Raw genomic sequence first — 16,184 nt, 5'->3', positions numbered from 1 at the left:
AGCCACCGGTGAAGCAAAGAGAGGACTGTCACCAGCTCCAGCTAGAGCTAAGCCCCTGCCTCCGCAGCCCCAGGCGAATCATCACCACACACCCCCACCTCCCAGCCTCCAGGCCCCGCCAGGGCTGCCCATGGGCTGATTCCAGCCAGCGGCCAGCCCAGGAGCCGGGCTGAGGCAGTAACAGAAAACTCAGCCTCCTAGCACACAGAGCAGATGCAGAAAGCCCGGAGAGTGGATGTGGGGAGGCAGAGAACATCCAGCTCTCCCGAGAGGCAGCACTGGCTGGATTATAACCTCATAAACGTGGGCACTGCGGGGCAGCCAAGTGAAGGGGAGACTTTGAGGCAGCAGAGTGCAGCAGATAAGGGACCTCTTCCTCCTGCCGCCTGCAATCCCTTCCCGAGGCCCAGCTGGCCTGTGTGCGGAGATGCTTGGGAATTAAAATACGTCTGTTTTGCTTAAGCTGCCTCCGGTTAAGTTTTTGTTTCTTACAACCAAAGAATCTTTCCTTAATAATATGGAAGAATGAAAAGGCAAACAGAGATTTAGGAAACTATAGGTATAAAGATACCAAGAAATAAAATGCAATTAATTACAAAGCTACAACAGTTCAAACTAATGTAGTACAGGCCCAAGAGAGAGGAGTGGGAGAGAATGGACCACACTGAGACAGACGGACCATGGGAGCACGGGTCTACAGGAGAGAGAGAGAGTTAGTGCATTCGGGCTGCTGCAGCAAACTACCAGACAAACAGTACTCACAGTTCTTTTTGTTTTGTTTTGTTTTTTTTGCCCTCTTTAATACCCATCCCCAGGCTAACCCATCCCCCCACCCCCTCCCCTCTAGAAACCTCAGTTTGTTTCTCAGAGTCCATCGTCTCTCATGGTTCGTCTCCCCCTCCGATTTCCTCCCCTTCATTCTTCCCCTCCTGCTATCTTCTTCTTCTTTTTTTTTTTCTTAACATATATTGCATTATTTGTTTCAGAAGTACCGATCTGTGATTCATCAGTCTTGCACAATTCACAGCGCTCACCATAGCACATACCCTCCCCAATGTCCATCACCCAGCCACCCCATGCCTCCCACCCCCCACCACTCCAGCAACCCTCAGTTTGTTTCCTGAGATTAAGAATTCCTCATATCAGTGAGTACTCACAGCTCTGAAGGCTGAGAAGTCCATGATGAAGGTGCTGGCAGATCTGGTGCCTGCCGAGGACCTGGTTCCTGGCCTGCAGATGGCCGTCCTCAGTGTACCCTCATATGGCAAGAGCAGAGAAAGGAAGCAAGCTCTCTTGGGTCTTCTCTATAAAGGCACTAATCCCACCATGAAGGCTCCACTCTCCTGACTTGATTACCTCCCAAAAGCCCCATCTCCAAATACCATCACATCAGGATTAGGGTTTCGACATAGGAATTTCAGGAGGACACAAATTTGGTCCATAGGCGACAGTATTCAACAGTGTAGAGAAAACTGATGTGTTTAGGGGAAAACTAAGAGTCTCATCTCACAGATACCCAGCAAAGAACTCCAAATGGATTACCCACAGAAACACATTTTATATTGCAACCTAACATATATATGTCCCTCAACAATTACTCTCAACTACATGCAACATACTGATAGGTTTTACAGTAATTATTTTTTCTACTTTGAAAAATGATGGTTGCAACCAACTTTATTTCCACATGCACTGATAAATCACAACCAGTGACTAGAGAGGTAAATGTAAAAAAAAAAAGATAAAGATATAAAAGGACGAAAATAAGATACAAGGAATATCTTCCTAGGGGAAAGGTTTTTTTTAAACTTAAAAATAAGAAAACTATAAAGGAAAATTGTATTGCACAAAAAACGAAAAAGCAATCTAGGGAAAATATTTGTGGCATATGTTTGGCAAGGGTTGAGTATCTTTAATATATAAAAAGGCATTACGGCTAAATAAGACAAATCTTTTGAGGCAAAGACAAGGACCTGAACTCACAATACTCTATGGAAATACAAGCAGCAATGAACAAAGCAAGTGAACGTAGGTTCATAATGAAACAGAAACATGAGCATTGCGTGTGGGGCTAAAAAAAAAAATCAATACAACCTTTCTGGAAAATGATTTAGCAAATTTCTTAAGTCTGAAGAGAATATTCATGTAGTAACACTGCTCCTAAGAATCTCATAAGGATACATTTAAAAAGAAATATAAAATGTGAATAAAAATGTTCACTATAGCATTACTTATAACAGATTTAGTTCAAGTATAACAGTGGAATATGAAGAACCACAGACAGCATTATTTCAAAGGATAAGTAATGCTATTATGTAACAAAGGGTAAAATGAACAGATATTAGGATTCCAATTTCATAAGAAAACTGAGTGTGCACTCAGGCAAAGAGAAAAAGATTAAAAGGAGATAACCAAAACAGTATAAAATGGTTATCTGTTAATATAACTTTATTTTCCTTCTTCATGCTTTTTGGTATTTTCCAAATCTTACTGAATGGATATCATTAGTTTTAAAATAATAGATTTTAAAAATATATTAAAGAAAAGGAAAACGATGTGACTCATTTCACTTTTCACCTGTGGAAGTGGGGGAGGAGTGTCTGTGCTTACCGGTAAGGCTGTGTGGATTTCTTAAAAATGCCAGAGACAAAAAGGAGTTTGCCTGATAACTTGCACCCCATCCTCCCTTCTCATGTTGGAAAAATGTCTGACAATTGTTCTGAAAACAAGCTCCTCACCAAGTACTGTGCCTTGGTCTTTGGCGTTCAGTGTCCCAGACACTGTTCCATTTGGTTCTCACGGCATTCTTGTAACAGCACTGCTGTTACTCTCCTGCACAGATCAAAAAAAGAAGAAATTAAGTAGATTTATCATTGCCATGCTGCAGCGTGGGCCCAGAACTGAAGCTTCTGGCCCTAAATTGGGTCCCTCCACAGCATACCGACTGTATTCGTGTTTGCCCTCTTTCATTTCCTAGACCTGATCCTATGATGAATTTCACCAATGGACTTTGCCAGTTGCACAACAATGTAAATGTAATGAATGCCACAGAACCATACGCTTAAAACTCGGTTAAAATGGTGCATTTTATGTATATTTTACCACAATGAAAGAAAAGGGGAGAAGCCAGATTTTGCTAGCTTAACTATAATAAACAAGGTCAAAGTTGGGCTGAAAATAGCAAGTTTATTTTTTAGGTGTAACTGTATGGTGACAGTATCCGTGGTCAGGAGAAAGCTGTCCCCTCAAATGATTAGAATACCCTAACCAGCTGCCCTAAGTGGGTGTCTGAGGAGACCCCAAACACCAGCATTCCAACCACAGCGACTGTCCTGTTAAAAGGAGAAGGATCAGTCTGAAGCGAGAGGACCCAGAGCAACATACAGGGAAGCCAAGATCCCAACCCCTTCGATACAGACTCCTCACGGCCCGTAACACCAGCTAATAAGACCATCCAATTCATCTCTCTTATTCCAATTCCACACTCTGGTTCAAAGACAGTCTTCCAGCTATAAAGCCAGTTTACTCTGTGGCTTCCCTGTGCAGAAAGAAGACATGTCACCACCCAACATCAACACTCTGCTCCACTTGAGAAGTAGACTTCTCACTGTAAATACCATCCAAATACCAATTTTTCTTAGAAGCCTGGTTAATGATTTCACTCTGTGAAAATGCAGCGACTCTAAGGACAAAGATAGAACTAGGTTTCTGAACCTGCGAAGCTTAGGCCCAGTTTCAGAGCATCGTGACCACACCAAGCCAGCTAGGGTAGTAGCCAAATGGCCTCAGACTTCAGGGATTGCACTGCCAGGCCATCATGCCCCTTCCCCTCTTTCTAACTAGAAAACACACTGTGGTGGGGCTGAGAGTAGAACCGAAAGCTTTCATACCTACTTACTTCTTCAGGAAATCCTTTATTTAACTTCAGCAGCCAGTAAGTAGAGTTCTTTCCTCCCCCTTTGAGCCATTATTACCTGCAAACAATATGCCAGGCAATTTTTAAAGTGGTGATTTTCAACTTTTGGGTTTCTTTTGTTTTTTTAAGATTTTGTGAGACAATATCCAAACTGTGGAAAGAGCCAAGATGTCCATCGACAGATGAATGGATAAAGAAGATGTGGTATATATACACAATGGAATATTACACAGCCATCAAAAGGAATGAGATCTTGCCATTTGCAACGACGTGGATGGAACTGGAGGGTGTTATGCTGAGTGAAATAAGTCAATCAGAGAAAGACATGTATCATATGACCTCACTGATATGAGGAATTCTTAATCTCAGGAAACAAACTGAGGGTTGATGGAGTGATGGGGGGTGGGAAGGATGGGGTGGCTGGGTGATAGACATTGGGGAGGGTATGTGCTATGGTGAGCGCTGTGAATTGTGCAAGACTGTTGAATCACAGATCTGTACCTCTGAAACAAATAACGCAATATATGTTAAGAAAAAAAAAGAAGAGGAAGATAGCAGGAGGGGAAGAATGAAGGGGGGGGAAATCAGAGGGGAAGACGAACCATGAGAGACGATGGACTCTGAAAAACAAACTGAGGGTTCTAGAGGGGAGAGGGGTGGGGGGATGGGTTAGCCTGGTGATGGGTATTAAAGGGGGTATGTTCTGCGTGGAACACTGGGTGTTATGCACAATGAATCATGGAACACTACATCAAAAACTAATGATGTAATGTATGGTGATTAACATAATAAAAAATTTTTAAAAAAAGATTTTGTGAGAGAGAGAGCGAGCACAAGCAGGGAGAGGTACGGGCAGAGGGAGGGGCAGGCTCCCCACTGAGCAAGGAACCCGATGTAGGACTCCATCCCAGGACCCTGGGATCATGACCTGAGCCAAAGGCAGACGCTTAACCGACTGAGCCACCCAGGTACCTCAACTTTTGGGTTTTTCATTTGATGTTCCTCACCTCCTCAAGTGCATTTATAATTGCTCTGTTCCTCTCAGAACAACCTTCCTATTAAAAATCATCCACATATTTATGACAATCCATCAGAGTACTGCCAAGTACAGCCCATTTGCTTTTCTCACGGCAAGTCAGCCAGCACTGTGCAGAAGAGTGAACCCTACCTATCCGGTGCCTCTGCCAGACTGTGTTTCCTGTCAATGATGCTTGCTCATCTGTCCACACTCCTGTGACCTCTCGTTCTGCACCTTCCGATCCAGTATACAATTTGGACACATAATGGGTCAGCACAAGGGACAGTGCTAAGGGGTCATAAAGGTGAAGACAACATTGGGTTAAAGAAACAAATTGGGGGCGCCTGGGTGGCTCAGTTGGTTAAGCGACTGCCTTCGGCTCAGGTCATGATCCTGGAGTCCCGGGATCGAGTCCCGCATCGGGCTTCCTGCTCAGCAGGGAGTCTGCTTCTCCCTCTGACCCTCTTCCCTCTCGTGCTTTCTATCTCTCATTCTCTCTCTCTCTCAAATAAATAAATAAAATCTTTAAAAAAAAAATAAAGAAACAAATTGTATGCCTGAGTTGCCTTCAAAGAAGGGATCAACAAACGGTCATACAAAGGGCAGACATCATAACCTCACTGCGGCCTGGGAGGACTCACCAGGAACATCACTTAAGAGTTGAAAGAAATCAGGGCTAAAAGTTGTCATGAATTCAGATTTGAAGACAATGAAGAGTTACACATTAATCCTTCCTACATTACGGACACTCTCTTGGATGGGTCCCTTGGGGTTTCTCTTCTCTTACTCCGATGCTGGAGCACCAGGCCTGGGTGCTCTTCCTATGTACATTCACTCCATGGGAAGCTCATCCAGTCTTGTGGCTTTACTGTCACATACATGTCAATACCAAATCTCTGCCTCCCTTTCGACCTTTCCCCAAGTCAGCTGGGTATGTATTCACATTCCTAATTAGACTCAACATGTCTGAATTCCTAATTCAGACTCAACATGTCTGAAACTCAATTCCTGATCTACTTTTCTAAAACTTGCTCCACCCACAGCATCATCCAGGTGCTCTAGGGAAAAAACACCTGGGAGTCTTCCCTGACTTCTCTGTCTCCCTCATAAGAAATCCATTAGCTCTAACTTTAAAACAACCCAGAAACCAACCAAACTCCACGACCACCACCCTGGCCTAAATCACCATCATCTCTCATTTGGATTACTGCAAAAGCATCCTACTGTCTTCTGCCTGTTAGGATGCAGTCCTTCAATTTCTCAACATAGCACCACGGTGATACAAAATTCTCAACACAGAAGTCAAGAGCACAGAGCACACCTCTGCTCAAACACTGCAACAGTGTTTCACTGAGAGCATGACCAGTCCCTACAGTGGCCTGAAAGGCCTTATGCAACCTTTTTCATTATCTCTCCGCTAACCTCTTGATGCACTCTCCCTTTCTCCCTCCTTTCCAGTCTCACTGACATCTCTCTATAACACAATCACAGGCATGTGCTAACCACAGGGCCTTTGCTCAGTTTCCTCACTCAGAACACTTTTCCCCAGATACCCACTTGCTAACTCCCCCACCCCTCCTAGTTTATGGTAAGTCTCGCCTTCTCAATAAACCCTAACCTGATCGTGTATTTAATTCTGCAACCTACACGCCCCCCCACCCAGACTCCCCATTTCCTTACTCCACTTTTTCTCCCCAGAAGTTACCACCCTCTAACATACTACATAGAATTTACTTACTCTTGATACAGTGTTTTTTGCCTAGATCTCTCTGGTACAACGTCAGCTTCTCAGGACAGAATTCAGTGATGTATACCAACCACCCACATAATCCCTGGCACAGAGTTGGCAATCAATAAATATTTGGTAGATGAACGTACGTACAATGCTGAGTTAACTTCCACATGAAAGAGCCTTATATAGCATCGATATACCCAGTGTTCTCACTACCAAGATCTTGTTTCTGACCCTCAAACACCCCTCTGTACTAAAACTTCAAAAGTCCCAAACCTAAAAGCTGGACATCTATTTATGTCAAAACATACTTATACTCTACATTCATCTATACCCAAAGAACTACTTTTACAAATTAATCTCAAATATCAGTACCTATTTAGTATTCTTGCCAAAAAACATTTAAGCCAGAATCTAACCATAAGGAAACAGGCAAATCCAGATTATAAAACATTCTCTAACCCAGCTTATGTGGAATCATTCAAACATCAAAATCATGAAACACAAACACACAAGGGAGAATTCTGGATTAATAGAGCAATCACACACACACACACACAAATATAGAGCAACAACCAAATAGAATGTGTAATCCTTGATGACGATGGAAGGTTAACTTTCCAAAATCAAAGGTTGGGAAGAAAATTATCTCAGAAAAGATGACCCTACCCACAGAAAATGTTGTTGCCTGGATTAGGAACGGAACAACATAGTGAAAAATACCCTGAAACCAGAAATGTCTTTGGGACAAGCCTAATTAAGCCCTGGATTTGTCTAACCCCCAAAATAATGAGTAAGCAATCACTACACACCATAGGCCTCAACTCCTTCAGGGAGAGTCACGTGCAGGGTAAGGAGACTCGAAGACCACAAAGCAGGACCCAGTGGATGAGCACCTCCATCCTGGCGATGCCACTGCAGCCTCCGGCTGTGGAAGCATCACCCAGCCAAGCGGGGCTGCATCTAAATTCAAAGTTCGTGGTTCTTTCACTTCATTACAAATTCTAGGTTTTCCAACGAACCCAGAGAGCGTGCTTACCTTTTAATGCTAGTGGAGTTAAGATCACTTTCTTGAAACGTGCACACAAGCCCAAACGTGGCTGTGTTCCTCTACATATACCACAAGACAAGCACCGGGTAAAGATGAATATTTATTCACTTTACAAAGAGAATGGTATTAAATTGCCATAAACAGTTCCATTTATAGACAAATATAACTGTACATTACACGAGTAGCGGCTCAAACTTGTTTTCCCAAGATGCTTGTGTGGCTCCAGCTCTATGAGTTGAGCACAGAAATATCTGTTCTGCCATTAAAGTTAAAAAGTCCCTCAGAGATAATGGTTTTGTGTTTTACATATTCACAGGTGGTAAAAATAAACCCATCACCCCAGCCCTCCCTTAGAGTTGAGCTTCCATCTGCATTGTTCCCTAGAGAGCACTACACAAATACTGGCTCATTCTTTTAATTTTAAAAAAAAAAAAATTACTGATAATTTGAAAAGGCTTTTGTAGCACACCAAAATACTTATTTATACATACATAAAAAATCTTGAGTCAGATTTATTATTTTAAAGGTAAACAGATACCCTAACACTGCCAAGAGTGGGTAATGAAAAGGAAGGAAAACATTAAATTACTGAATTATAAAAATATTTTCTTTGGAAAAAAATTCCAACAAGGTTATCATTAATATCTAAAACCAAAGAGAAAAAATAAACAGTTGTTCTTTGATCCATTAGTAATTTAAATAAAAATGAAAACCTCTTCAAAAGCAGCTATAACTGAATTTTTTAAAAAGTTGCAGATAATGAGTACTTCTAAATCTATACACTGATGATTCTTTACAGGCAACTTGCAGTCGAGAAAAATCCTATTTAATATGGCTAATTCTTTAGTTTTTTAATTACCATAATTTTTTTGTTTTAAAAAAATATTCCACATGACAGCTTAAAAAATAAGTGGCTGTTTGGGGGAAGCACTCCAAATACTCAACCTGACTCAAATCAGACCACCACCATTAATAGACAAGCTAGGGATATTGATACTTAAAAGTTTTTAAATCCCAACTGTTTTCACTCCGAATCTTTAGTTATCCCTTCATATTTTATGAAAATGTACCAAATTAAAAATTGTTTTCACTAGTGCCGCTTTGTATCTGGATCTGATGAAAGATACCAACCTGAGATAAGAGCTGACTCCTTCACAAAAGTCCAGTTTTTGAAACCCTACATGGGAAATGTCTGTGTCCTCACTTATGTCAATTCTTGCCATAACCAACCATACTGGGATATTATATTATAAAAATATACCATATATTGGACACTCATGTCAGTACATTGCAGAAAAGGTGTCTATTTGCTGTGTAAAGTTTATTAACATTTGAAGGAAACACTCTTATATACACAGTGAAGTCTGGGGTGCTCAGGACAGCGAGACGGCATGGGAACCACCACGAGGAATCTGGAAATGTGCAACGGTCCTTGGCGCCTGTCCCAGAGACAACCCTTCCCAGGAGAACTCGGCAGCACTGGGGAAGGCGCAGCGGAGGTGACAGCTCCATCGGCTTGTTCTCCGTCCTCATTCTTCTTCACTTTCGTTTTCGGGATCTAAGTCGGAATCTCCATTTAATTCTTTCTCACTGGCGACATCCCTGTCCTCCTCCCCATTCTCTTCATCCTTTTCTTCAGCATCTTCCTCCTCCTCTTCGTTCTCTTCATCAACATCCTCGTCTTTTTCACTTTCTTTCTCTTCCTCATCTCCATCCCAGTTATCCTGGTGGAAAGAGACGCAGCACAGAAAGCCTTCATGAAGGCCTTGCTCACACAGAGCGCAAGGGTGTAAAGGCAGATTTAGGCACCAGGAAACAAGGTACTCACATCAGAGTCCTTCTCTGCAATTTCGTCATCTGACTCCTCCTCAGAAGATTCTACGAGGGGAAAAACGCAGCCCTTAAGTTGGTGATCAACAAGCAGAGGGCAGAGCCCTAACAAGAGTCAGATTCCTGAATTTACTTTTAGAAATACTGCATTCAGCTACCATCCATCTAAGCAGTAACATTAATCTTCCTATCTGCATAAAAGTCCATCTATCAAGATCTCACTGAGTAGGACAAAGTACCAAAACCCTAACACAATCCATCTTAAAAAACTAAGCCATGGATGCGGAGAAAAGGAAACCCTCATAGTACTGTTGGTAGAAACGTAAATTGGTGCAGTCATTATCGAAAACAGTATGGAGGCTCCCTAAGAAATTAAAAACTAAAAATAAAGCTACCAGATGATCCACCAATTCCACTGCTGGGTATATGTCAAAGGAAACGAAATCAGGATCTAAGAGATTCCTGCACCCCCATGTTCACTGCAGCATTATTTACAACAACCAAGATATGGGAACAACCTAAGAGTCCATCGATGGCCTGGATGGATGGTTAAAGAAAATGTGATATACATTCAGCCACTGAATTCCATTTAGCTTTTAAAAAAAAGGAAACCCTCCCACTTGTGACAACATGGATGGGCCAGGAGGGCACTGTACCAGGTGCAGTAAGTCTGACAGAGAACGGTAAATACTGTATGATCTTACTTAGATGTGCAATCTAAAACACCAAACCAATAGACACAGAGAAAGACTGGTGGTTGCCAGAGGTGTGGAGGGTGGGGGAAATGAGTGAAAATCAAAAGGTACAAACTTCCAATTATAAGAGAAGTCAGTCCTGGGAATATAACGTACAGCATGGTGACCACACTTAACAATATCGTACTGTATATCTGAAAGCTGTTAGGAGAGTAAAAAGTTCTCAGCATAAGAAAATAACTGCAACTATGTGTGGTGATAGATGTTAATTAAACATATAATGGTGATCATTTCACAATATATACATAGATCATCAAATCATTATGTTGTACACCTAAAAAAATATGTTATATGTAATTATATCTCAGTAAAACTGGAAAAGAATAAAGTCTAAGTAATTAATTCAGGTATGCTTTTATGTCCTTCAGCTATGTTTTATTATTTTCTCTATAAAGGTTTTATTTCATTTTTTAGATACATATCTAGGTACTTCCTAATTTTGACTGCTGCTGTGAATGAAATCTTTTTTCCTAATACATTTTCTGACTGGGAAATACATTAGTAGACATACAATACATTGCTGAGACAACCATACAATTGATTCCTTTCTGCTCATCTTGGGTAAACTTGCTTACCTCCCTATCTCATTAATGATGGTATAACTGTAGATTCTGCTGCATTTTCTAAGTTGAGAAGGGTAACAATTGCCAGCCAAGTCCAATGTTCTAGAATTCACTTCTTTCATACAATACTAGGCATGATATCCAGAAGCAATAAAAGGTACATTATTGTCTAGTTCCTGACTTTATGGGAATGCTTCTCAACTTTGTCTGATAGAGATTAGGGAAATTCCTTTAAATTCGTAGGTCGCTCAGATTATCAATAATGAGATGGAAGACTGAATTTTACTCTTTTTCTCCATCTATTAATATATATTGTTCCCTATTAATCTGTTAATGTGGTAACTATATTAAATAGTTTTCTTGATGCTAAATCGCCTTACAATCTTTAAATAAATTCTACTTGGTAATGACATATTATCTTAAGTACTTCTGTAATCAATTTGCTACTCAAGATATTTAAAGACATTCTAAAATGTTTTAACTCTCCTTACCTGGTTTTGACTCACAAAATGCCTGAATTGTTATATATGACAAAAATGACTTGTTCCTTGAAAGATTGATAAAATTCACCTATAAAAACAATGTGCCTGGCATCCTTGAGCAAAGGTTTTGATTAAATCAATTCAAGGCCACTGGCTTAGTCAAGGTTTCTATTTCTATTTCTAAGTCACTTTTGTCATTCATGTTTCCTAGGAAATCACCTCTTCTCATCTAGGGTTTTAATGGCCAGCATGGAAGCTTGTTCACGTGCTCTCCTACACCTAACTTTATCTTCCATACCTAGTGCCCTCTCTCGTTTTACCATACAGTATTTGCACCTTTTCCTTTCTATCGGATGTTTTTGCCACAGGCTTGCCCATTTTATTAGAAAATATGGTGTGCCATAGTATGACCTTACTCACAGTCATGTTCTACAAAATAAGGTGACAGAACTCAATGTTAAAAAATGAATGTTCCAATTCTAGATCTACAGGACCCTCAAGCCTTACCTTCCTCATACACCAATTTTGCCTTTTGTGCAGGACAAGTCATTGCCTTTGTTTTTTCTGACGCTGTAACCTGAAAGATAATCAAGTATTATTCTGAAGTAGAGTAAAGGTTATCTCAAGTACAGCAGCCACCAGCACACTCCACCTTCCCCAACGGTAAACTTGCCCTCAACCAGTATGATGGATGACCTCAATACAATGCAGATCAATACAGGGCAAAAAACAAACTTGTTAAATACAAGAATAAAGAATTACTCTGTAAAAGTTGAAAACCTTTTTAGGTGATCAGAACTTGCTTCTGTGCCAAAACTGTAACTGTATAAATACCCTGTAACTTGCTGTTCCTAGTAGCACAACCATCCTAACTATATTAACAACTGACATAGGACAGTGAGAACCTTTGAGGAAAAGCAGAATCCAGCACAAGTAAGTTTACCTACTGTCAAATACATAACATTTCCAAAGTTAAAGACTGGATCCTGATTTATCAATTTCTTGCTGAAACATGGGCTTTCAATGTTCAGGTAAATGATCCTTTTCCTCTCTACTCCTATCACATCTAAAGTTTAGCACAAAACAATCTGATTTACTCACTTGAGTGATTAGAAGAATAAGCTTTCCATGAAGGTGGGACAGTTTCTGAAAAGTTTTTACTCTGCTTTCCATTAACTGGTATAGTGTTCCCAGCTGGGGTACCAGATCAGGCAACTAGGGGGGAAAAAAGATTATCGTATTCATACTGTCATGACAAAGTATAGATAACAAACAGACAAATCACGCTCAGAAACACCCAAGTTTCTGCACCATAAGCATCTGCTTACACCTCCTGTGGCGGTGGCTGCTTGGGACATAGCCTAGCAACATCGCAAATTTTCACAGGCTGGCCTTTCATGTCCTAATGGCAAAAAATAGTGCGTTTTTTAAAATAATGATACAGGGGGATGCCTGGGTGGCTCAGTCGGTTAAGTGTCTGACTCTTGATCTCAGGTCAGGTCTTGATCTCGGGTGGTGAGTTCAAGCCCCGAGATGGGCTCCACACTGAGTGTGGAGCGTACTAAAAAAAATAAATTAAAAAATAATTTAAAAATAAAAATATTGAGAGGTCAATATAACTGAAACATTAAATAAAAAATACCCCCACCACGTATCTCCAGGCTAAAGAGGGCTTTCCTCTGAAACTTACTCTTTGATGATATCACATTATCTATACCATAAGCAAGCTAAAGGAAGCTTTTCATAGCTTCCAGAGACAACACAACAGAGCGATAGAGTACAAAGCTGACCTTACAGTATTTCAAACATACTCCCCGTTAAAGAATCCTCTGAACCGTGCTTAAGGAATTAAAGCATGAAATTTGTCCCTCCAGGGGAACAAAAAAAAAGAACCCCACTCTTTGCCCTTTAATTAGCCTTTACTTGCCCTCCTCTCACTGACGATTTAGCCTCTAAGAGTTTCATTCAAATGTTAAACTTTAAACAGCAGACACAAAAATGAGTAAAACAAAGTTGAACATGATCACATTCCAGTGGCCATCATCTCTTTTTTCCTCTGTCCCTATTCCCACAATAAGCTCCAGAACAGGGAGATCAGGGTATCTTGTCCATTCCTTAAGCCTCATGCCTAGCACAGTCCCTTAGCTCAGAGAAGGTAAGGACACCTGATGGGGAGGAGGAAGCAAAGGAACGGTGGAAGGAAAAGCACTGTATTGTGAGGACAGAATTCCCGTAGGCAGGGGAGCCCTCACCACACCGTGCTTCTCTGGTCTGTTTTGCCATGACTGTGACCGTCACACAACTACTACTCCAGCAGCTCACCCTTGGCTCCAGAAGGGATTTCTCTACAAGGCCTCCTAGGGCTCTTTTCACTTCTAAGCAAATGAACGAGGTTCTCAAATAAGTGCTGTCCTGTTCACCCCAAGTCCGGATGCTCGTGGGACTCTTCCCGTGCCCACCACCCACCACTCCACCACTCCACTCACCACTGCCTCAACTGATCCCAAGATTCCGCAAGCGGGGAAACCCCACAGCCATTCTTACTGTTTCTTAACCTCCCCCCATTCTAACATCCTGGCAGAATTCTCCCCAGACACATAAAGAACAAACTCCTGGCTTCAAAGCAAGTTATCCACTTGTTTTCCCTATTTCAAACTACTGAGAGCAAAAGGAGCCTGAGACAGAACAAGGGACAGTGACCAGGCGGAGTTGGGTGAAACTGTGTTAAGAAAGAAGAGCAATTAAGAACTTTCTTCAACTATCCACTATAACCTATTAAGAAAATCTATTATAAGGTGCTAGGTATTAAAATTAAAGAAAAAGAAAAAAGTGAATTGTATAATTTTATTTCCAGAAACTTAAAATATAACTGATTTGGGGTGCCTAGATGGCTCAGTCGGTTAAGCAGCTGCCTTCAGCTCAGGCCATGATCCCAGGGTCCTGGGATCTAGCCCCACGTCGGGCTCCCTCCTCAGCGGAGAGCCTGCTTCTCCCTCTCCCTCTGCCTGCCACTCTGCCTACTTGCGCTAGCAATCTGTCAAATAAATAAATAAAATCTTGAAAAATATATATACACACACATACATATAACTGACTTAATAAGCAAAGAACCCAATTCATATTATGAAATGTATATAAATATGTGTATTATAAAACTGTGTTTTCTGGTAATGATTAAAACTTGTTGTTTCCTCCCTTCCATTTGTAATAGATAACCAAGACCTGACACCAGTCCCACAAAATGACAGCTATTAAATATTTAACTTCATTTTTACCACAAGCTATCTTCTATTGTCCTGGGACACAGTAGAACAATGGAGAGATACATACATTGTAAAAATAATTTTGCTAAACAGGTTATATATATATATATATATATATATATATATATATATACAAAAAAAATCTAAAGGCTAATTTATCAGTATGTTACTTTTCTCCTTTCTGTATTTCTCAAAGTTCTCTATAGAACATATATTACTTTTAAAAATCCAGGGCAAAGAAAAGGCCAATTTACAAAAAAGGCAACAACGATGACATTATTACAATGCACCTGGGGTAAAATAAAATCTTTAAAAGCAGGTTGAAGGGCAGGTGGAGGGATGACGGTTTCATTAACGTATCAGTTTATAATCCTCATCAAAGCCAAACTATTCAGCAACTACAACAGCTGAAGACTTACTGTGGATAGGTAGGATGCATGGACCGTTAACACACATTTTAGCCACTGAACCATTAAAACAGCACTGAAAAAAAGAAAAATTCAAGTAAACGAATATTCACGAATTCAAAATTAAATACAATGGAGTTATAAAAAACTCAGGCCAAGTAAAGATCTATAAATTGTGCCCTGTGAAAAACAACACTACTAAATAAACCACTGACTTTGATGATCTTCTCATCCCTTCATGAGTCTGAGATCTGTGGAACAGACTTATCTCTTGGGAAGGAGAGGAGAATAACATGGACTGAACAGACAAAACTCTCTTCCTCTAAAACAATTCAAGAATAAAACCCATGCTTTACTTCGTAATTAACTGATACCAAGGCAGTAAACTGGGCTTAACTGACTTCGCATTTTTACGCCCACCATCTACTCACCATCAGGTACAAACAGCGTAAGATTTCTATGCCACATTAAAAGGCAAATATAGACCAAAAATGTGTAAAAGCTGGGCCTAATCAATGAATTCTTTGACTTTTCTTTGTGAGCTCCAAACACAAATGGAGTCTATCAGGGGAAAAAACTTAAAAAGAAAAGGGTTGCCTGGGTGGCTCACAGTTGGTTAAGCGGCTGCCTTCGGCTCAGGTCATGATCTCAGGGTCCTGGGTTCAAGTCCCACATTGGACTCCTTGATCAACGGGGAGCCTGCTTCTCCCTCTTCCCCTCCCTGCCACTCGTGCTCTCTCTCTCTCTCTCAAATGCATAAATAAAATCTTTTATTTTTATTTTTATTTTTTTTTAAGAAAAGACAAATTACAGGGGCACCTGGGTGGCTCAGTTGGTTAAGCATCTGCCTTTGGCTCAGGTCTTAATCCCAGGGTCCTGGGATCGCCCCCACACTGGGCTCCCTGCCCAGCAGGGGGTCTGCTCCTCCCTCTCCCTGACACCACCCTGCCCTGCTCATGCTCTCTCGCTATCCTCTCAAATAATTAACATCTTAAAAAAGAAAAAAACTATATACTGTAGCACTGATAATACTAAACTGTCAGCTTAGGATCTTCGAGATACCAACTCCCTATTTGAATACTTAATCATCAAATTATTAACAAAAAAGACCCACAAAATTCAGTCCTATAAAATACTTCCTTACAGTGTCTTAGCAACCAGAGGTTG

At 40.8% G+C, this 16,184-nt stretch overlaps 1 protein-coding gene across 1 annotated transcript in view; it reads right to left on the bottom strand.

The window, feature by feature from the left end:
* Positions 1–7,804: 7,804 nt before the first annotated feature.
* Positions 7,805–16,184, bottom strand: part of WDR43 (WD repeat domain 43) — a 47,322-nt gene continuing 38,942 nt past the window's right edge. The window contains exons 14-18 of the mRNA XM_025867989.2: positions 15,030–15,093; positions 12,449–12,562; positions 11,855–11,924; positions 9,546–9,595; positions 7,805–9,441 (exon numbers count right to left, since the gene is read on the bottom strand). Of these exons, the coding sequence (XP_025723774.1) occupies positions 9,247–9,441; positions 9,546–9,595; positions 11,855–11,924; positions 12,449–12,562; positions 15,030–15,093 (493 nt within the window). The 3' untranslated portion in view covers positions 7,805–9,246. The remainder of the gene's footprint in view (positions 9,442–9,545; positions 9,596–11,854; positions 11,925–12,448; positions 12,563–15,029; positions 15,094–16,184) is intronic.

This window comes from Callorhinus ursinus, unplaced genomic scaffold, assembly GCF_003265705.2.
Source record: "Callorhinus ursinus isolate GAN/ISIS: 27379988/994484 unplaced genomic scaffold, GSC_fseal_2.0 scaffold10, whole genome shotgun sequence".
NCBI lineage: Eukaryota > Metazoa > Chordata > Mammalia > Carnivora > Otariidae > Callorhinus > Callorhinus ursinus.
Note: the sequence above shows the minus strand (reverse complement) of the source record. Positions and strands in the feature narration are given on the sequence as shown.